Source organism: Orycteropus afer, unplaced genomic scaffold (genome assembly GCF_000298275.1).
Source record: "Orycteropus afer afer isolate SDZICR_OR568_19922 unplaced genomic scaffold, OryAfe1.0 scaffold00010, whole genome shotgun sequence".
NCBI lineage: Eukaryota > Metazoa > Chordata > Mammalia > Tubulidentata > Orycteropodidae > Orycteropus > Orycteropus afer.
In genome coordinates, this window is record NW_006921597.1 from 2,572,758 (window position 1) to 2,596,582 (window position 23,825).

At 42.2% G+C, this 23,825-nt stretch overlaps 1 protein-coding gene across 1 annotated transcript in view; it reads right to left on the bottom strand.

Annotated features, from left to right (window-relative positions):
- Nucleotides 1-17,603: 17,603 nt before the first annotated feature.
- The window catches only part of NOTCH2 (notch receptor 2), a 251,073-nt gene continuing 244,851 nt past the window's right edge, over nt 17,604-23,825 (bottom strand). Inside the window, 4 exon segments of the mRNA XM_042782172.1 lie at nt 17,604-18,995; nt 20,159-20,256; nt 20,846-20,993; nt 21,671-21,972. Coding sequence (XP_042638106.1) covers nt 17,604-18,995; nt 20,159-20,256; nt 20,846-20,993; nt 21,671-21,972 — 1,940 coding nt within the window.

Consider the following 23,825-nt stretch of genomic DNA (forward strand, 5'->3'; position numbering starts at 1 on the left):
CAGAATCACTGCTCACACTTAGGCCCTTGGACCCAGAGCCTGGACTGCTAACCAGTCCACTCTGTTGTCTCTCTGAGGAAGGACCAAGTGGCCAGCTTCAGAAACTATGACTGAACAGAGCTCTGCTGGACTTTAAGGTCCTATGGATTCTACCAGTATGAAAGAGGGAAAAATAAAAAATAATAGTCAAGTTTCTGACTTAGGTAGCTGTGGGTATTGTTGGTTCCAGTGCTCAGGTAAGGAGAACATCAGAATGAGTAGATTTAGGTCAGGGGAAGAAGTATGACCAAGTCCATTGCGGAAATGTAGATTTTGTGGTACCAGTGGAGAAAGGAAGAAGGGTCAGTGGACACCATCTGGGCTGAGACAATGGGCTAGAGCTGAATTTGGATTCACCAGCATAATGATACTGACTTAAGCCAAGAACGAGATGACAATGTGTTGAGGAGCTCTGTCAAATGACCAGAGACGAAACTGGCACCCTAAGGACCACCAGGATTTAGGGTCAGGGTAAAGGAAGAAGCCTGGAATGACCTTGAAGCAGCAGATACTTGCGTAAGAGGGAAAGCAGGACAGGGGGTGGTTGGTTGCAGAAGCTTTTCATGAAACATACAGTGGTCAACAGTGAGTTTGAGAAACATTGAATTTAGCAAAACAAACAAACAAACACAACCCATGAAATTTGGTGTCAATTGTTTTGCAAGCTGCAAATAAGGGCAAGCTCTGGTGGTGTAGTGCCTAAGGCATTTGACTACTAACCAGAAGGCTGGCAGTTCAAACCCACCAGCTGCTATTCGGAAGGAAGGTTGGGCAATCTACTTCCGTAGTGATACCACCTCGGAAACCCAAGGAGGGGCCGCTATGAGTCGGATCCGACTCGATGGCAGTGAGTAATAAGGGAAGCCAGATACCAGGACATTATGGTCTAAATGGGAGATTAGAAAGGGCAGATCACAAATCTACACCATATCTTCAAGAAATTGGATGTTATTGCTATTTGTAGTTGTTGTGTGCCCTTGAGTCGATTCTGACTCATGACAACCCTATACGACAGAATAAAACTACTCCATAGAGTTTCCTAGGTGGAAATCTTTACAGGAGCAGATCTCCAGGTCTTTTTGTCTGTGGAGCCATAGAACTGAAATGGTTTGATGCAAGAGAAAGCAAGTGCTCGTACTGAATGAGAGTGTCAATGATACTGTCCAATCACCCTCTAAAACTCTTGTACTAATTAACAAACTAGCTCTAGAACAGCCACTAACAGCATTTTTTTGCAATGATGGAAATGCTAACATAATCCAGTATGGTAGCCTCTAGCCATCTGTGGCTACTAAACACTTGAAATGTGGCAAGTGCAACTGAGCAACTGAATTTTGAACTTTGCTTGATTTTATTAAATTAAATTGAAATAGCCGCATGTGGCTAATAGTTGTCATGTTTTACAGCACAGCTATAGAAGACTCATTCCCACGACTGTCCACCAGTATATAACACCCAATTCTTTAATTTAGACTTCTATTAAATAAAAGGTAACTCCTTATTTTAATTTGGATTTCTGGTTCATAGTGAGATTGAGCATATTTTAGTAGTCTCATTACCATTCTACTTTTTTTAATTTTTAAATTTACCTGTTCGTATCCTTTGCCCATTCTCCTATTGCACAGTTTGCCTTTCTTCTATTGATTTATCAGGGCTATTGTTATATTGCCAATCAATTCTGCCAGTTTATTTATCTTCTAACTTTTACAGTGTCTTTCACTGTACAGAACATTTTAAGCTATTCTGGCTTCTGGGTTTTATGCCATTCTTCTGGCATCTCTTACCCTAAAAGTGTAAAAATACCAACCTAATATGTTCTTTAACTAATTTCCTGTATATGTCTTTGATTTTCTTCTTATGGAATACAATTCTGTTTTCTATCTGAGGTATGTTCCCGTCTCATTATTGGATAAAGATTTACTGAACAATCTTATAACTGACAAAAGGCACTAAAATGATTCTGACAAATCAATGAGAAAAAGGCAGACAATCAAAATGAACAAATAACTTCTTCAGGTGCTTCAAATTCAGATGGCCACTAACCAAAGGAAAGCTTGTCAACTACATTATTAAACAGAGTACTGCAAGTTACATCCGTTATTTGATGCTCCACATACCATCAGGTTGGCAATGATTCAAAAGACTGATAATAGCAAGTTTTGGTGAAAATGTAGAACAATAGGAACCCTCATATATTTCCTTTGGTAACGCAAATTGTTAAGGCCACTTTAGAGAACTGGTTAGTGTTATTTCACATAGTCAAGAGCATACAAACTCTATGATTCAGTAATTCCCCTCCTAAGTATATACTGTACAGAAATGTGTACTCTATGCACCAGGATACAGAGACATAGCAATATTCTCTGTTATGGATTGAATTGTGTCCTCCCAAAATGTGTGTCAACTTGGCTAGGCCATGATTCTCAGTATTATGTAATTATCCTGTATTTTGTGGTCTGATGTAGTTATCCCATGTGCTGTAACTCCTCACCTCACCACCGACCAGAAGGCTGGTGATTCAAACCCACCAGCCACTCCTTGGAAGGAAGACTGGGCAATTCACTTCCGTAGAGATACCCCTTAGGAAAACCAAGGAAGGGTAGCTATGAGTTTGAGCTGACTCAACAGCAGTGAGGTCTTTTTTTTTTTTTTTTCTTCAAATGATGTTAATGAGGTAGGATTAGAGACAGTTTGCTTAGAAGGCAGGATAAAATCTACAGGATTAGGTTGTATTTTGAGTCCATCTTTTTTGAGATATAAATGACATTAAACTGGTGAGCAGAGATCAGAGGGCCTTCCTACCACCAAGAAAGAAAAGCCAGGAGCAGAACTTGTCTTTTGAACCTGGGGAGTCCTTGTGATGAGAAACTCCTAGACCCAGAGGAAAACTGATGACAAGGACCTTCCCCAAGGACAAACAGAGAGAGATAGCCTTCCGTCATAGCTGGTGCTCTGAATTTGAACTTTTAGCCTCCTAAACTGTGAGAGAATAAATTTCTATTTGTTAAAGCCATCCACTTGTGGTATTTCTGTTGCAACAGCACTGGATAATGAAGACATTCCCCAAACTGGAAACAATCCAAACTTCCATCAACAATAATTGTGATAATGAAGATAATTGAATCACAATCACATGCAACAACATGGATGGATATTATGAAGCAAAACACAAATAAATATAAAGTTGAAAACAAGGCAAAACGGAACTATACTTTTAGGAATGCATCCATAGTTGGTAAAATGAATTTTAAAAATTATTACAAAATATGTCAGGAGAGTTGTTACGTCTAGGTGAAGGGAAGGTGCTACAATCAGCAGAGGAGGATTGGGGTAGCTTCTGAGGTGCTGGTGTGCTGGTCCTGTATCTCTTGATTATTAGGGGACAGTTAAAGAGATGGCTGGTATACATATTTGTTAAATTATTTATAAAAGTGTTCATAAAATATTTATGTTCATTTCTGTATGCATTTCATAATGAAAAATGTTTGAATAATATATATATATATATATATTTGTCTATTTTCCTAGATGAGATGATTAAATATGTTCTCGCAATCATTAAGCTTTAGGCTGACAGATTAACGTGATGTCAAGGATATTGCTGAAGAAATAGTGGTAGTGGATTAAATATGCCTATTTTTTTTTTTTACTTACACTGTATAAACATATCACCAGTGTATTTTGTCCTTCCCTATATTTGTTCTCCTGAGTTTTAAAAAAGACAATAGTTTCAAATTTTTGAAATGTTCATCATTTATTGTATATTATTTGCAAAAGAATTAATAAATCTATACAGAATTTAGGAGCTCTGGTAGCATAGTGCCTAATGCACTTGACTACTAACCAGAAGTCTGGCGGTTCAAACCCACCAGGCACTCCTCGGAAGGAAGGTTGGGCAATCCTACTTCTATAGTGATACCGCCTCAAAAACCCAAGGAGGGGTTGCTATGAGTCGGGGCCAACTCGGCGGCACATAACAACAACAACAACAACCATACAGAATTTAAAATGCTTCTGGCTTATTGATATTAGGATAAAACTATAACAGAAAGCAATGTTTATCTACAAAAGTTACTTCCTTATACAGCAGTCTGGGTTCATTCAGGAGAGGGAAGCAATATAGTAATTTGAACAGGGATATTTTAGTACAACAAGTTGTTGATTGTAATAGAGTATGGTAGTTAAGTCGTGTGTCAGCTTGGCTGGGCCTGATTGAGTGGCTGGGCAGCTGGATGTAGTTATTCCCCATGGTGAGACTGGCAATCAGCTCCATGGTGGAATCTACTGGAGCAGCTGAGTAGCTGCCTTAGGGGTGTGTAAGAAGTATATAAGAAGATAGCTTTGGGAAAGGTCTCTGAGCTTTTTGACAAGCTTGGACCCTGCATATAGATGAGTCTTCATTCAACAGCCTGCCTTGTTTCCTTCTGATCTTGGGACTGCCTCTGAACTTGAACTAGTGACCTGCCATGTTGTTTGGTAGTCTTGAGACTGTGCCATCTTATTTGTTGACCTTGGGTTTGTCAGCCTCAGCAGCCAGCAGCTGCCTGAGTGAAGAGAAACCTCTAGCTTCAGTGGGTGCTGGGAGCAGGAGGCAGAACTGAAGCCCAAGGTCGAAGGGCTTTCACCCAGCCCCTAGAGCCTGGCACTTGGAACTCAGACTTCTAGCCTCCTATGCTGTAAGAGAATAAACTTCTGTTTGTTCAAGCATCCCATTTGAGGTGTATTTTCTGTTAGAGCGACATTAGAGGACCAAAACACAGGGGATTGGAGTAATGAGAGATTGTCTATTAAGATGTAAAAATAACTCTAAAGAATATTGAAATAATAGTTATTATATACAATATAACCCCCAAAAACCCACTACCATCAAATCAGTTCTCACTCCTCGTGACCCCCACTGGGTTTCCAAGGCTGTAAATCTTTATGGAAGTAGATTGCTTCCTCCCATGGAGCAGCTGGTGGGTTTGAATGGCCAAACTTTTGGTTAGCAGACAAATGCCTTACCCACTGTGCCACCAGCAGATATGATATCATATATGATATGATATGAAACCAAAAAACCACACTAATTGCCATCACGTTGATTCTGACTGGTGGCACAAACAATTATGTGTTTGACTATGAACCAAAAGGCTGGCGGTTTGAACCCACCAAGAGGCAGCTAGGAAGATAGGCCTGGTGATCTGCTTCCAAAAGATCACAGCCTTTAAAATACTATGGAGCACAGTTCTACTCTGCACACACGGGGTCTCCATGATATGATGTAACATAGAATAACATAACATAATATGTTATAATGTAACATGCTATTGCCATTACTCCTAGGGCTGAAATAGAGTATCCTAGGAAGAATTTTCTCCCTCCAAATATTAAAACCCAGAACTCGGTGGAGGGCATGACCGCAGTTCACTGAATGGTAGAGAAGTCACTAAGGTACTGCATTGTTGCAACTTGCCAGAAATCCCGTCTCTAGGGTGCTGGGGGAAAGTTGTTCACAGGAAGATATCTCACTGGAGCTCTCCTAAGGTATCTAAACCCCCCAGGGAGGGTGTGTTGAGGATTGTTGGTGGTGGCTGGGCACCTCTGGCTGCACGTACTGCAGAAATAAGGTGTTTGAAGCTGCCTGCATTGCAGGAGTGTGGGACTTGGGAAGCCACTTACATGGTAGATGGTGCTAGTATATCCAGGAAGTCACTAGAATCAGGAAAAAAAATTTCCTACTCTTGAAATATCTCCCCAGTACCCTCTACTGACAAAGCTGAACATATTACCAACTAAAAAAAATCTAAACCCGTGTGTTACAGAGTAGAACTACTCCATTAGGTTTTCTTAGCAGTAATCTTTACAGAAGTAGACTGCCAGGTCTTTCTTCTGTGCCACCACTGGGTGGGTTTGAAGTGCCAGCCTTTGAGTTGAGCATCCAGTGCAAAGCATTTGTGCCACATGGGACCTTATTGTCAGCTAGCAAAGTAAAGGTATTTAAAGGGCCCAGATCCATTTTCGTAGAGTAGGTAAAAAGTATAAGTTTAGAGCAGACAGGCAATAAATAGATATTGGTAGTGTAGTGCCTAAGGCACTTTAGTGCTAACCAGGAGACTGGCAGTTCAAACCCACCAGGCACTCCTTGGAAGGAAGGTTGGGCAATCTACTTCCGTAGTGATACTACCTCAGAAACCCAAAGAGGGGTCACTATGTGTCGGATCCAACTTGACAGCACACAACAACAACAAAATGAGGAATTAGATTTTTCATTTTGAGAGTGGCAAAATTCCAGGATTAATGAATTCTACTTAGAGCCAGATATTTGAGGGACAGGAATGAGGACACCATGTTCCTAAGTTCTTTCCTTAGCTACAGATAGAACTGCTGAAACTTTTCCCTTCCAATATTCTCTATCAGGTCAACCAAACCAAGCAAATCCACTGCCATGGAGTCAATTCTGACTCGTAGCAACTCTATAGACCAGAGTAGAACTGCCTCCATAGGGTTTCCAAGGCTGTAAATCCTTATGGAAACAGATTACCTCTTCCTTCTCCCATGGAGCAGCCGGTGGGTTTGAACTACCGATATTTTGGTTAGCAGCCCAATGCTTTAGCCATATTAGGGCAATAACAACAACAACAACAAAAACCAAACTCACTGCCGTTGAGTTGATTGTGATTCATAGCAAATTCTCCTTGGGTTTCCGAGGTAGTATCTCTACAGAGGTAGGTTGCCCAGTCTTCCTTCCAAGGAGTGGCGGGTGGGTTTGAACCACTAGCATCTGGATAGCAAATGCCATAGGCACTATGCCATCAGAACTCCCCACAGAGGTCAATGGAGGTCTCCAAATCCATGCTCCTCAGCAACCTAGTTTCTCTCACTTGCCATGGGTAGGTAGAATCTTGTATCCCACAGTCAGAATGCTGCTAATTTCCTCACCACTTGGTTGGATTCAACTAATCACTAACAGGTATGAATCTGATTTTAATTTTTTTTCTCTTGTCCTCTACTAGCAATGAGTTGTAATACCCTATATTTTCTCTTGGATTTTCTATGTATATACACCTATACCTCACTTATCAATTATTTTGTTCAAAATTTTGCATTTATAATACTAGTAAAAAATCTATTATCTGACTATTTTTAGCATTAACAATGTTTGTCTGGCAGTAACGAACATCAAGGTACAAGATCAGAGTAACTCTGGCTGTGATGGTTAAGAGTATGTGTCCACTTGGCTGGGCCATAATTATTATTGGTCTGGCAGTTCCATAATGATCTAATTTGGCAGTTATGTAATGACATAATCTGAAAGTTATGTAATGATGTAGTCACCCTCCATTTTGTGATCTGATGTCATCTTTCATTTTCTCATAACAACCTGCTCTTTGAGTCCTAGCCATGTAGACACTCCTCATTTCTAGCCATAGTCTTTGTAACTCCCACCAAATGACTGAGTTGTTGTTGTTAGTTGTCACAGAGTCAGTTCTGACTCACAGCAATCCTACAGAAACAAAACTCATTGCTGTCAAGTCGTTTCCGACTCATAGCAACCCTTCCTTGGGTTTCTGAGGCAGTATCAGTACGGAAGTAGATTGCCCAACCTTCCGTCCGAGGAGTGGCTGGTGGGTTTGAACAGCCAGCCTTCTGGTGAGCAGGCAAATGCCTTAGGCACTACACCCCCAGAGCTCTTTAGCAATCCTATACACAATAGAATGAAACACTGCCTGGTTCTGTGCCATCCTCACAATTATTGCTATTTTTGAGGCCGTTGTTGCAGCAACTGTGTCAATCTATCTTCTTCTTAAGTGTCATCCTCTTTTTTGCTGACCTTTTACTTTACCAAGTATTATGTCCTTCTCCAGAGACTAGTCTCTCCTGATAATATGTCTAAATACATAAGACGAAGTCTCGCCATCCTCACTTCCAAGGAGCATTCTGGCTGTATTCCTTCCAAGACAGATTTGTTGGTTCTTCTGGCAGCCCACAGTATATTCAACATTCTTTGCCAACACCGTAATTCAAAGGCATCCCTTCTTCTGTGGTCTCCCTTACTCATTGCTTAGCTTTCACACACTTATGTTGTTGTTGTCAGGTGCTGTTGTGTCAACTCTGACTCATAGTGACCCTGTGTACAAAAGAACAAAACACTGCCCAGTCCAGCTGCATCCTCACAATTTTTGCTATGCTTGAGCCCATCGTTGCAACCACTGTGTCAATCCATCTCATTGAGGGACTTCCCTTTTTTCTCTGACCCTTCACTTTACCAAGCATGCTATCCTTCTCCAGGGAATGGTGTCTTCTGACAACATACCAAAGTAGGTAAGACAGTCTGGCCATTCTTTTTTATTATTATTTTAATTTTTTTATTGTGCTTTGGGTGAAATTTTACAGAGCAAATTCACTTTCCATACAGCAGCTCACATACACTTTGTCTCATGACATTGACTGTAATTTCCCACAATGCAACAGCTCTCTTCCCACTTCCTCCTATAGTTACCTCTTCCCTGTGTCCTTCCCTCCCACGCACTCCTGCTCCCTGATCTGTCCCCCTGTGCATACATAGCCCTTCTATTCTCCCATGATTGATCTCTCCAAGGAGTGTATCTACCTACTGTAAATGTTCAGCTCATATGCCTGTCTTTTGTTTGGCTGGAAGACATAAAAGTGGGTTCAATTCCAGACCTGAAGGGCAACTAGAGTCCATAGTCTCAGTGGTTCCATCAGGCTCTATCAGACCAGCAAACCTGGTCCTTTTTTTTTTTTTTTTTTTAAATAATGATTTTGAGTTTTGTTCCACATTGTTCTCCCACTCTATCCAGGATCTCCTATTATAGATCCCCCTCTGAGTGGTTGACAGTGGTAGCTGGGCACCATCTAGTTCTTCTGGTCTCATAATTGTATAGGTTGAGGATCACATGGTGTACTAATCACTTGGACTAATTGTTTCCATGCATCTTTGGTTTTCTTTATCCTTCTTTGCTTTGGACGAGGAGAGATGCTTCGTTGCATCTAGATGGAGTCTGGCCATTCTTGCTTCTAAGGATCATTCTGGCTGCACTTTTTCCAGGACAGATTTGTTCGTCCTGGCCATCCATGGTATTTCCTGTATTCTTTGACCACAAGTCAAAGGCATTATTTCTTCTTTAGTTTTCCTTATCCATTGTCCAGCTTTCACATGCATATGAGGCAATTAAACATATCCTGTCTCAGGTTGTTGTTGTTGTGTGCCATCAGTCAGCCCAGCCTGACTCATAGTGACCCCTCCTTGGGTTGCCAAGGCAGTAACACTAGGGAAGTAGATTGCCCAACCTTCCTTCCGACGAGTGGCTGGTGGGTTTGAACCGCCAGCCTTCTGGTTAGCAGTCAAGTGCCTTAGGCACTATGCTACCTTAGTCTTCAAAGAGACATCTTTGCTCTTCAACACTTTAAAGAGTTCATTTGCAGCAGATTTGCCCCATGCAATATGATGTCTGATTTCTTGACTGCTGCTTTCATGCTTAGCACGTGCCAAGGGAAGGGAAGGAAGCAGGACTGGTTACGGGAAGAAGTAGGCTTGTGATGCAGTCTCAGCACATGCTTCACCTTCTACCGTGGGGATAAGTTCTGAAGCTGGGAGAAGTTCTTCAGTGTTATTCAGAGCTGCAGTGCAGGGGCTGACCCTTTAACCAGACATTGGATGTAGGCTTTCATGGGAAGGGAGCATGATCTTGGGAAGGGACCTTTCTTCTTGGGCAAGGCACTGTCCTTGAGCCAAGGCAATTCCTGAAGAGAGCAGACAGTGGAGGGCTGTCTTTCAGCAATACTTTCCTACAGCTCAGAATAGAAGACCTTAATGTCTAAAAGAGAAGCTGGGCAGTGAAGCACAGTATTCACTTCCCCCTTTACCAGGTTGAGGACGTTGACTAAGAGTTGTTTATTCTGTGTGAATGCTGAATTTTGTTGACAGCTTCTATAACATCTATTGATGTGATAATGTTTTTTGTTAATCATTTTCATAGTTCAAAATCAAAATTAAAATTCTATTAAATAGTACATCGATTTTGGGAAAGTATAGGGATAATGATTGCAAAACATGAAGACTGGAATCAATGTCATTGAACCATAAATGTGGAAATTGTTGTACGGGGGAATGTTTTGGTGTGCATATTTTCACCATATGAAAAACAAAAAAGGGGGGAAAATGTACATGGAAAGTCTTACTCTCACAGTAACACAGATTCTGACATAACTTGACTAGTGGTTGATGCTCATCCTCTGTCAGGTCCATATTCTTACATCTTCTCCAGGAGTCTAGGGTCATGGAAAGAAGAGTGAAGGGAATGTCTTACTTCTCTCATGCTGTCATAACAGAAATACCACAAGCAGATGGCTTTAACAAACAGGAATTTATTCTTTAACAGTTTAGAAGGCTAGAGGTTTGGATTCAGAGTACCAGCTCTAGGGGCTGAGTGAAGAAGGCCCCTTGAACTTAGGCTTCTGCTCTGCCTCTTGCTCCAGGCTCTTGAGTTAGGTGTCTCCTAACTCACAGAACTGCTAGTTGCTGAGGCTGACAAACCCATGGTCAGCAGGTACAATGGCTTAATCTCAAGATTAGCAGGCAATGTGGCAGGCCACTGGTTCAAGTCCAGGAACTGGAGATGAAGATGCCACCAAATGCAAGATCCATATGTGCCAAAACATTAGAGATATTTTCCAAAGCTTCCCACATATACTTGAAGCAGGCCACACCCTGAAGGAAACTCTCCTTCAACTATTTAGAGCTCACAGCAGATTCCACCATGGAGGTGATTATAATCTCATCATGGGGAATAAGTACATCCAGCTGCCAACCCACTCAAACCATGGCCTAGCCAAGTTGACACACAATCTTAACTATTACTGGGAGAAAGAAAGAAACATGGGACAACTCCATCAGAGAGACAGAGCCTGGTCCCTACATCCCAGTATTTGCCTGTGCTCAATTTTCTGAAACGGGTAGATGACATAAGGGATGATTCATAATAAGATCTTGAAAGCCCTAGTCAGGTTACAGAATCCAGAATCAACCCCAAACATATTTATGCTGAGGCAGACACATGCCAGCAAGCAGTGCCACAGAGCAGCCAGGACCCAGACAGACAGATATGGATCGTCCAGCTGGACCCCAGAACTCCTTCCCAGTTAACTAACTGTGCTGGCTGTCCTTGATCATTTAATAAACTTCACAATTATGCAGTCCCACATTTTATAGAAGGATTCCTGGTGGCTTAGCGCTCAGCCACTAACCAAAAGGTTGGCGATTTGAACCCACCAGTGACTCTGTGGGAGAAAAGACCTGGTGATCTGCTCTTGCAAAGATTTCAGCCTAGGAAACCCTCTGGGGCAATTCTATTCTGTTCCTTTAGGGTCCTTATGAGTCAGAAGTGATTAGATCAGAATTGATTAGCACCTAACAACAGTAAGAACACATTTTATACAACTGAATTTGAAAGAGTCTATTTCTTTGATGGATCAACTATTGCAAGTAATAACGTTTTCAAAAGAAAACAATTCTCACAAACCAAATTCATGGGGGAAAAAAAAATCAGGAAATTCTTTCCCTAGCTTCCTTCTTGTGAAGGGCCTCATCACTGTGTCCCTCGACAGAAGCGTAACTCTTCCTGAGGTAATCTGCTTTGCCCTACAGGACTCTCTCCTAAGTCCCAGTAAGTCTTTATCCCTTTGGAGCTAGGGATGGTAGTCTCTCTGCTCACAACAACCTGGGGTTTCTGCACTATTCCTTGTGAGCACACCTACACTTCACACACACCTTCCCAATTAATCCTTTTGTAAAGGATTAATTAATCTTTTTCTTTTGTAAAGAAACCTTTCTTGAATTATCCTAATCTGAGTGTGCCCTGTTTGAGATTGGGGCCTGACTGATGCAAATACTTAAGTGTGTTTAACTTTTTAAGGACTCACTAAACTGTTTTGTATGAACTGCTTTTGTTTGAACATGCTTTCAATTCCCTTAGGTATATATCTAAGGAGCTCTGGTAATGTAGTGTTTAAGGCATTTGGCTGCTAAAGAAAAGGTTGGTGGTTCATACCCCCTAGCCACTTTGCGGAAGATGGGGCAGTCTGCTTCCATAAAGATTTACAGCTGTGGAAACCCTGTGGGGTCGATGCTGGCAGTGAGCTGTAGCTGAGTCAAAAGAAGGAAACATACTTTCTTTGTGTGTCACACAGCCTCCACCACCTTGTCATCTCCATCCTCCTCCCCCAACACATGCTTTCTTCAAAGGTTTTTGAAACATTTGATTCTATTTGATAAAAAATACTGTCAAGAAAAGGAGGGTGAATGATCTGACTGCACACAGCTGGCGTGGAGCAGTATGTATCGTGGCAGGGCAGAGCGGCAGGCTTTCCTAGTTAGAGAGCAGGAATTCTCCCCTGGAGGAATCAGGGGCTACATTTCAAGGTTTACAATTTGTAAAGGAAAGGTTTAGATAGCCTTTATGAACAGAACCAAATGATTGAATTAAACCGGATTCTTGCTAAATTAGTCATTTTAGTTGCCTGCTTGCCTGGGACTTCATGTTTGCTTAGCTGCATTCAACCGTATCAATTCAGTTTTCACAAGCTCTTCTTATGTGGCCTTGTTAACTGCTAGAAGCCATAAAAACGAAGAAGTAATTTCTCTCTATGGCCAAGCCAGGATGTGAAAGAAATACACTCTAAGGTTATCCTGACACAACTGGGGTTTTCTGTATGAAGTGGGCCCAAGAAATATTTCTTCATGATGTAATAAAGAGAATTGTTTTGAAAGAGTCTTAGAGCAGGTCTTATCTGAAATTTCTCAGACAACTTAAAGTGTTTTTTCTTTTTTGTTTTAACAAGCTGTTTCTGGGAAATGAGGTCCTGGTATAAAACGGTTATTGAAAAATTCCTGAGATATCAAATCAAAACTGTTTAAACATCAACCAGTGATGTTTTCTGATCCCACCTAAAGGATATGTGACTAGGATGGAAAACCTAATTAGTTTCTTAAATCAATCTCTGTAAGCCTCTGTATGCAATTATTCAATTGAAGCCCATCCCCCACCACTAACCCATCCTCCTGTAACTCCAACCATATAGTATCAAATGACTGCTTTCTTTCTTCCTTGGACTGTGTTTGCCTGTTAGAAATTCTTTAGTTGGAATCATCAGTTGCCACTTACGCGGGCTAGCTTCTCATGCATTTCAATGCGTTTTCCTTTTTCCCTGAAGAAATCAAACTCAAAGTTTAATCTTAATCACATTTTAAGGACTGAGTGGATTTTTCACTATAACAAATTGCAAGTGTGGATGCTACAGACTGGTGGACTGGTCTCCTAGAGAAAGTTTACATTCCCAGTCTGCAAGGTGCACAACCCAGTTCTGCAGAGGATCAGGCTTGGGCAGGTCATTCTATACCTCCTAAATTCATTTTCTTTTTACACCACTGTGAAACAACACGGACACTCAAATGTGTTTTATATAAAATAACATACTGGGGATAACCAATATATGCTACAAACTGTGTTAAAACGTGTGTGCAGCTCTTGAATAGGCTCCTTCATCTGCTTAACTGAAGCTATCCTGAAAGAAGTGGTTTTAAAAATTAGTGTTACCATTTATAAATATTAAAATGTGTGATTCAGAAGTTTTCTCAAAACTAATTCAGACATAAATTAGATGCCAAGGTTGATATATGACTACTAGCGCTATACACATTACTAAAATCAAATATTTGTGTTCTTCTCACTGATCGACTTGGTAAGAAAATGTTATGAATGCAAACTTGTGAACAAATCTATGCACAAAATGCTACTTTACACATCCTACATATTAGGATCTATATGTAACTTAAAGGAGCCCTGGTGGCTCAGTAGTTAAGTGCTTGGCTGCTAACTGAAAGGTCATTGGTCCAAACTCACTAACCATTCCATGGGAGATGTACCAGTCTGCTTCTGTAACACTATGGGACATTTCTACTCTACTCTGTCCTACAGGGCTGCTGTAAGTTGGAACTCACTCAACGGCAACAAGTTGGAGAAAATTTACTTTGAGAAATAATACTGCAAACTAATGGTTTAGGTAACAGCACTACTGATTATTATTGTTGTTGTTTATATCCCAATTGTCAATTCTTCCTTTAGCAAACGCTCTCCACCTCCACTGGAAAGCAGTTTGTCCTGAGCAACTGTCCATCTGTAGCCAGCTATGGTTACTGCACAGCAGTCTTGCAAAGCTCTTGATTTGGAAGAAGCTTCTCCCTCAAAAGCATTAATTTAGGATCTTCCTTTGGGGGGAAAAAAAAAAAAAGCACAGTGCTAGGTTTTGTGACATTCATAATGAAAAGGAAATGATTTCTCTCATCACAAATTATGACATAATAGAATAAATGAAAGGCCAAGGACACAGGATTAGAAAATAAAAAATGAAATGCCACTGAACTTGACATGTAACATTTTTTATTTTGTGATAGAAATGCTTTCATATAAATTTGTTCTTAACTACTTTTAGAATGAAACTTTGAAAAGTAAAAACGAAGTGTGCATTTTCCTTACTACATAGTTAGGAATATGCAGTCATTTTATTGGTTATTGGGTTTCTCATACAAACAGATATAATATCACTTTTAAGAGAAATATACACAAGAAGGAGCCATAGTACCAAACAGTTATTAGTGGGGGCCTCTGGGTATACAAACGTGTCCTTCCAAATAGTCATACATTCAATGTACCGGTTAAGGCCAAAATCCCCAAACCACCCGCCAAGAAGACATTACACCTTTGGTTGTTTTCTATGTGAGAATTACAAACTAGCAAATTTAATAATAAGAATACATAATGGACTTGAGCATCATAGCGGCTTACTTTAAAATCTTTCTTAGTCTCTCTTTCCCTCAAACCTCTCTGTATCAGGAAATGATACTTAAAACAGAAGAAACAAATGAAAAAAACCTATCCCCCAGGGCAGGCAGGCAGAAGGAGAGTCAATGGAAGAACTTAAAAAACAAATAAAAAAAGGGGATGAGGGAATCTATACATGGCATCAAAGATGTAGCCTAGAAAAACTTAAGTCTTAAATTCAGAACCCAACTGAGAAAGTGACTCTCCATCTTACCTTCCCTTTTATTAAATACTATACAACTCAGGGGTCCTTAACATTTGATAAAATGCTTAAAAGGCAGTGTCCTCTTCCTTATCACTGCAGCCTGTTGCGGAAATGGAAGCTCTCACGCTCCCTTCTTCAAACCCAAAGGATTGAAAGTAAAGCATCCCAAGGAGAAACAAGCAAGTTAGCCCGACATTGTGCCCTGGGATGGAGGTGGCCAGAAAAGATCAAAGCCCGTGGATCCAAGGCTGATACTTGTGGGAAGTGGGGCTGGAGAAGGAGTGCAGAGAGGAGCAGATGTGGTGCGGTCCCATGCAGATAAATCCTCCCTAACCAGGAATTGACAAATGGGTCCACGGTGGAGAACCACCATTTAGAATAAAACATTCCCACACTTTGAAAGAGGCTAGTAGACAGAGTGCTGCTGTAAGAGACTATAGAATGAACAACATATATATAGTTGATATATATATATATATGTATATATCAATATATATATAGAACAATATATAGTCCTGCCTTATATAAGGCAGGACTAGTCACTATTTTTGTTGGTTCAACTTGTGCAGGATTGAAAAACCAATTGCAGGCTGTCATGCCAACAAACACAGGGTTTCCACATGGGCCCATAGTCAGATAAATCAGGTACTTGGTAAGTCCTGACAACTACTTTCTGCCCTGGCAGGAATGAGGACTACCACTGAAAGTAAAACGGAGTAGGCAATGAATATATCAACAGCTACAAAATGGTATGGCAGAATTAATTTCCCAGGGTTACAGAACACTGGGTGGAAGTGATAGTATGGCATGGGATCAATTTTCAGTTGACCCAGGGAGAATAAGAAAAATATTGTCATCCTATTTCTACAGTTGTCTAGAATGTTTCTATCCTTTACAGAAAGGGAGTGGACTGAGGTGTGGTGCAGGCATTCTGAACATATGGAGGACAATGACACAAGAGTTTGGAAACATCAACCTGAATGTGACTTAAGAAAGGAAAGCATCCTTGGTAAGTCGGTATACACTAGTCTCCAAAAAAGGGAATGTCATGAGGACAGGAAAGGAAAAGAAATGGCAGCAATACACAGCAAAAGCTACCTCGCAGTTCCTCCCCTTTCCCACCTTCCAGTCAAAGGGCTGGTCTAGACTCTAGAAAATTAGGCCAACGTTCCAATTCCTAACTGAATACAGAAAATATTTTTTCCTTGAGAACATATCAGCTGCAGCAGTGACTCAGAGCACTTCAAGTGTGGAGGGAAGGTTGGTAAATGGGCCTGCAACCAGAAAAGGAATCATGAAGTAGAGACTGATCACCTGACAAGAGGAAGAGGACTGAAACTGCATGGCTGGAACTAGCTTCATCTAATGGTAGAATGAGCGAAGCAGGGCTGAGGGTTGGATGACCTGGGGGAAAATGAGTTTCATGCTGGCAGTCCACGGAAAGCTTGGCAGGGAAGAAGAGACCTGCTGGGTGGTAACCACTTTTTGTCTGAGTTAGTTTATGTCCTGATCATTCCAAAACTTCTTCTGGCTCAAAAAAAAAAAAAAAAAAAAAGGTTATAGTACCTAGGCTGCCAAGGGTAAAACTTCATACTGACTGACCTGCAAATGGAAAATCAGCAGATACTTATCCTTCTTCCTGGTGAGGTTTATTTGTGGCTCCACATGCAGGCAAGAGAATTAAGGTGGCAGTCTTGTGAAGGGACCTCCTACCTCCCAAACTTGCCCAATAGAAAATGTTTTGCTCCCCTTTGCCCTCTAGGAATGATATATGTAGGAGAATGCAGTGTGTCCATTTCCTAAAGAAACATACTTAGAAGACTGTGCACAACCAAAATAAACCCTGTGAGAGTCCTATGGACACTGGGAAATAGGAGGGAAAAGGAGGCTGCAGTTGCTTTCCCGGGAAGGAATGATTAAAGCACAAAGGTCTTGCCCTGTAACATACTGGTGGGGCTACAACCACGGAGAGGTGCAACAAGTAAAGCACCAAATGAAGTCAAAAGAATGTCCAAGATGAAAAGATGAGAAAGGTCAACTCAGCAGAATTCCAGGGCAAACTCCCAATAGGACTCTACTGTGGAAATTTCTCGCAGATATGGCAAAAGCCCTCAGGGCTTAAAATACAGTCTAAGCTGTAAGAAAGTCTGGGCTACAATAGGCATCCATCTTATTCTCCAAAAGGAAGAGAGTAAACATGATCCCAGGGCTTGTCTTCATCTTGCATTTCCATGAACTTGACTTGATGGGCAAAAGATCAGAGGGAGCCATGTCCCCAAACAAAAACCCTGCAGATACATAGAGAAGCTGATAAAACTGCTCCTTTGCATTATCTAAAAGATAACAGTATCTCCTGTCTCCTGCCTCCAGGAGCTGGTTGCAGAGATTTCTTCATTTCTCTCCCGGATGACCTTCATTTTGTTTCTCAGCAGCATTTACAATAGGCAGTTCTCTCCTTACACTGGAGGCAGACTCTTTCACGCATAGACCTGCATGTTGCTGCGTGGTGGCTCAGACATGTGTGTCCCAGGTCCCCGCTGACCTCCTCCAGCTCCCCCAGGAGTAGGGCTGGTAGTCACATCTGACCAGTCAGAAGCAGAGTGGGGTGACGAACTTGACCACTGGTCAGGAGACTCTGGGGATGGTGTCAGGTAAGGATGCTCACCTTGGAGGTGACCACTGTGGCTGGGTGTCAGCTCAGCAGCATTCGAGGAGGCATAACTGTGCTGTGAAGGGGGGGTGGGATACTTGCCCACAGAGGCTGGGAAAGGATGATAGGCTGGGAGAATGGTCTGAGCTACCTGCCCATCCTGCTGGGACATCATGGCAGTGGGAAAAGCCACATTTGGCAAACGGGCCATTTCTGGAATCTGGTACATAGTAGGCAGGGGGCCTGCAACAGCTGGAGGGCAGTTAGGCTGCGGCTGAGGAGCCCCAGCTGGCTGGGCAATACTGCCTTTGGGGATTAGCTGGAAAGTCACAATGGGGGGCAATGGCTCCCGAGGGGTAGTTATGTGCTTCCCATCAGGTGGCCTGCTCTGGGGAGCTATGCCAGGGTGTGTGCCCTCAGCTGGAGTGAGGACCATACCAAACATCTCATTGTACTGGGTTTCATTCATCTCCATGCGGTTCATCCAGTCTGCTGGGACAGTGACTGGATGCAGCCTACCCAAGCTCCCAGCACTGCCACTGCCTGGAGGGACAATGTGGTGGTGGGACAGTAACTGGCTCACTGAGGGAAGCACAGTGCTGGCCCCATGAGCCAAAGGCTGTATTTCATGAAGGTTAGAGAAAGACAATGCATGCTGTGAGTGGGCTGGGGCAGGTGGGGCAGCAGTGGCCAACAGAGGGTTGGGTGGTGAGGCCTGCAAAATTCCAGGGGATGTAATCATTGGAGAAGATGTGGTGTCAGAAACATATGTGTGAGGAGACTCCAGGGAATCAACGGGGGATAAAGTCACTGAGCTCTCAGACAGTTGGCCTTTGTCGCTCAGAGACTTCTTCCTCCTATTACCCTTGGGATCCTTGGCCTCCTTGGCCAGGTGAGGGAGGCTAGCAGGCATGGCACTCTTGGCATTGGGCCGTCTAGGCTTCTTGCCCATAGGGGTGTGCTTCAGGCTGAGGAAAGACCTGTTGGGTCCACAAATGACAGGTGAGAGAGCAGAAGTCAGCACAGTGCCTGGAGGGCTTGGTGTCACGTTGTACTCATCCAGGAGGCGCACGATGTCATGATGCATACGGTCCCGAGCCACATCCCGGGGGAGGCGATCCATGTGGTCTGTGATGTCCCGGTTGGCAAAGTGGTCTAACAGGATCTTAGCTGCCTCATAGCTCCCTTCCCGGGCAGCAAGAAACAGAGGTGTCTCTTCCTATAGAAAAACCCAAACAGAACACATTTTAATAAAACTCTTGAGAATAGAGCAAGGAGCTCTGGTGGTGTAGTGCCTAAAGCATTTGACTGCTAACCAGAAGGTTGGCAGTTCAAACCTTCCAGCCACTCTGTGGAAGGAAGACTGAGCAATCTACCTCTGTAAAGATTTACCACCTCAGAAACCCAAAGGAGGTCGTTATGAATTGGAATCAACTTGATGGCAGTGAGTTTAGTTTTTTTGGTTTTGAGAACGTAGCAGTGTTTCTCAACCTTTGCTTTTTTGCCATCACCCCCAGAAGTAGCCTTTTTAGACATTTTTTGCTAATGGCCTCATGTCTTGTGAAATTTTAATACCACAGATTATATATGTGTAACTATTACATATTTATACTTTACACATTAGAAGAGTAAGATTCTTTTCATCCCCTAAGAACCGATTTTGCCTGTTTGAGGGTGCTACCACTCTTGGTTGAGAATACATGAAATGAAGTGTGCCTCTGAGCCAGAGATCCACTTAAAAGAGCACCAAGCTCACCATAAGAGACTTCTAAGAAGGAAAAGAGTTAGAGATAAGGAAGGTGGGAGGAGAAGAAACTATGGTAAGTACGGAACATGACTCATAGTGACCCCTTCTTGGGTTTCTGAGGCAGTATCACTACAGAAGTGGACTGCCCAATCTTCCTTCCGAGGAGTGGCTGGGTTTGAACCATCAGCCTTCTGGTAAGCAGTCAAGTGCTTTAGGCACTATGCTACCAGAGCTTTTAGTACGGAACTGGGAAAAATAAAGGAAAGTAATAGGAAAGAAGAAATAAAGTACTTGTAAGAGAGAGGACTAAAGCAAGATGAGGGGAAAGAGGAGGTTAATGAAAGAAGATGAACAAGAGAGGGAGGATATGAATAAACAAAAGGCAGGAAGCCCACACCAAAGTTATTTACAGGGCTGCCTGATTCAAAATGAGCACTGAGATGTCAGAGGGCTCAATCCTCACTCCCTAGGATAATCCCAGCATCCTTCATCAAGCTATCTAGGCCCAATTCCCACCCAACCTGATTCCATCTTTGTCTATACTCATCACAAGAGAAGCGATACATTTAAAAGGGAAGGGGCCTCATAGTCTGAGGCTGTCATGTGCATGCTTAAGCTCTGAGCCCACACTATACCTTGTTGTCTTGCATGTCTCTGTTGGCTCCATTTTTCAACAGCAAAAGGGTCGCCTCCACATTATTAACAGCAGCTGCCCAGTGAAGAGCAGATTTTCCTGCAGGGGAAAAACATCTTAACAGGCAGGCAAAGAGTAGAGGGAATGTCCTACTCTCAGTATAAGGAAACACCATAACTTGTACACAGGAATCTTGAACTTCAGTACAGGCTGCCCAGCCTTCAGAAGACCTCCAAGTAAAAGGATCAATTATCTGTGGTACTTCCTCTCCGTGGCAGAATACACCAAGTCACAGAATGAGGACAATAACCCCTTTATCATATGCCAGAATATATATTTAGGATATCCTACAACCCTCCTGGTGAAGCCAACTCTCATTAATTCCCCACATCAAAAGTTGTATGCCCGGGAACCCACACAGGCAGACCTTTCATGGACCTGCTTTGAGGTCCAAGCACTCTCACTAAATATTCCTTCTTATTTTCATCTAGGGAGCTCCTACTGGCTCTGTTCTTTGAGCTCAATAACTATATATTGAAAGAAAGAACAAAAGAATGGATGGATGAATGAGTTTCCTTAGGATCTGAATCTAAGACACTTCTTTAAGGATAACATAACAATTCTCTCTTCTAAAGGCATGCTTTGCAGGTAAGAACCCAAACCCCTGCCTCTCAAACCCAGACCCTACCATGGTCATCCACTGCATTCACATCTGCTTGGCAGTTGATCAGCTCTGCTACCATTCCCTCCACAGCCAGGCGGGCAGCCAGGATCAGGGGTGTAGTCCCATCATTCATTCGGGCATCTAGATCAGTTGCTCGGTTGCGGATCAGAATCTGGAAGAGGAGAAAAGAGAGTCACCTGGATGAAAGAAAATATAAAACTAAAAGAAACAAAAGCATAAGAAGTGAGGTGACACTCTAAGTTACTGGAGGCCAGGGGATGTTTTGTTATTTTTGTGTCCCAAGGTTTTATCATAGCTTAATAAGTATTTGTTGAGTGAATGAATGAATGAATGCTCAAGGACAATGGCCCATGCACTTCTACTGTATAAAGAAAGAAGAGGGATGTGGGAAAATATCAAACCCTCAATCATAGTGTATAGTCTAAGGTGATGCAGAATGCTTCCAGTTTGTGGGTATTCTAGGAGTATACTGTGAACTCATGTCAAGAACACAGCCAAAGAACAGATGGTTCAGAATACATACTGCTCCTCTCTGATCTACTCATTTGGAAGGCAGCTTGGCATAGCACAAGGAACGGTACTTCAGAATGAGGAGACTGGTGGTATGTGCTTTTGGCTCTCGCTACCTGGCTGTATATTCTTAGGTCAGTTTACCTGCCTTCTTCATCCTGCTTTCTTGTCTGGCAAGTATGACTCTAACACCTATGCTAACTTTTTCAAAGGATTAACAAATGAATTTCACGATAGATTAAAATGCCTTGACAAAGATGAAAGATCAATCCCTAAAGAATTTTTATTACTCAAGCTGGCCCATTTCATATTCTTTACCTGGAAGACACCCTGGGCATCAGCTGCCACTGCAGCATGGAGAGGGCAGCGGCCCATGTTGTCCTGAGCATTGGCATCTGCACCTGCATCCAGGAGATGCTTGGCAGCATCTGCTCTCGAGTAGCGGGCAGCAAGGTGCAGGGCCATCTCGCCTGTGCGGTCTGTCTGGGCCTGGAGGCTGGCACCCTGGCAGACCAAGTCTGTGATGATGTTGGCAGAAGAATCCTCTGCATCTTCATCTTCATCACTCATGTCTGAGCTGCCTCCTCGGAGAGATGCCAGCATCAGTGGGGTGCAGCCATCTGCAGGGAAGGAAAATTCAGAAGAATATTCAAGGAAGAGAAGGAAGTTAATATTCAATGGACCCTATTGCTGGCATAGTCCCTATTTGACTAAAGTTAATCCTATTAAGCGGGGGATGTGAAATTCCATGTTCTTCTTTTATATTTTTTTTTGCCACCTACTTTTCCTCTGATAATAGCTTTCTAAAGGAGTCTTGCTGGCACAGTGGTTAAAGTGCTCAGCTGTTATTGATGGGTTGGAGTTTCAAACATGCCAACTGCTCTGTGGGAGAAAGATGTGGCATGCTTCCATGAAGATTTACAGCCTTGACCAGACTTCTGGTAAGATGGACGAATAGGCAGACAAGTGACATAGACCTTCCTCAACAAAGAAAATACCAATTGACAGATACAGAAGATAATCCTGGAACCCTGAGCTTTGAAAGGAATGATACAGAAGTAGATTAGGTCTAAATGGAGAGTGTATCCAAGATCATATACAGGGTTGGCAGAAAATGGGCCTCTCGAAGAGTATGAAGGGATGGACACTGGGAGGAGGTAACTATGGGGAGGAAGTGGGAGGGGAGCTGCTGCATTGTAAATTTTGGTCAATGACATGAGACAAAGTATATGTGAACTGCTGTATGAAAAGTGAATTTACTCTGTAAATCTTCACCCAAATCCTAATAAAAAAAAAAAAAAAAAAAAAAAAGAATGGAAAAAAAAAAAGAAGTAGATTAGGCATCAACTAGTGGAAAAATCTGAACAAAAACAGTGAGTACAGAGACGGTCGGAACGGCGGACCATCAGCTACTCTGATGGGACCAAGAGCCTGAACATTTCCAAGTGGTGTTGGGACCTGAAAATTGTCCTAAAGATCAGCCCTGGTCACCAAGGGCTGCAGGGATGACTGTGCTGGTGGCCTATGACTACAAAGGGAAATAGCAAAGAGGGAGACAACCTGAGCTGTTGACTTTCTGCTGTCTGGAGGGCACAGCCATTTTGATTATTTACACACAGCAGACATTTTGCATATTTAAAGTGACCGAGGGCACAGCCATTTTGAATGTTTACAAGCAGTGGTCATTTTGGATATTTAAAGTGACTGAGGGTGCAGCCATTTTGAATCTTTACAAGTGGCAACCATTTTGGATGTTAAAGTGATAGCATTCTTCTCATTTGGATTCCAGGGACCTAAGAATAGCCTCTGTTTGCCAAGGTCAGAAGGGACATATGAGAGGCTGAAATAGGAAAGGAGACAGGTGGTGAGTGCATAAGTGCTGTCAACTAGCGAATAGAGGAGCACAGTACCCTGCTTGTGTAGATAACATAAAAACAAAACAAAGAAAATGAAAATTGTGGGCAAGTCACTCCAACACATAATCACCAATTAAATATAAACACAAATGTCACAATGCCTCAGAGACAACAGAGCATCACAGTCCACACAAAGAAGGAAGACAAAGCAGGAGAAACAAGGGACAAAGATACAGACCCAAAACACACCCATGAGGAAGATGCAGAATTGGAACTCCCTGATAAGGAATTCAAAAGAATTATATTTAGGTATCTTCAATGAAGTGAGAGACCGATCAAGGAAAACACAGAGAAAATCCTAGAACAATTTAGAAAGACAATACAAGAACAAAATGACAAAATAAATGAAAAATTAGAAATGATACAAAATCTACAGACAGAAATCCAGAAGATTAATACTATATTTTCAGAAATAGATAAGACATTGAATGGTCAAAGGAGCAGAATTGAATCAATGGAAGACAGAATTAGGGAGATTGAAGGTAAATACCTGAACACTTCTTTGGAAAGGGATAAATCAGAAAAAAGATCAAAACAAAATGAAGAAAGCCTAAGGT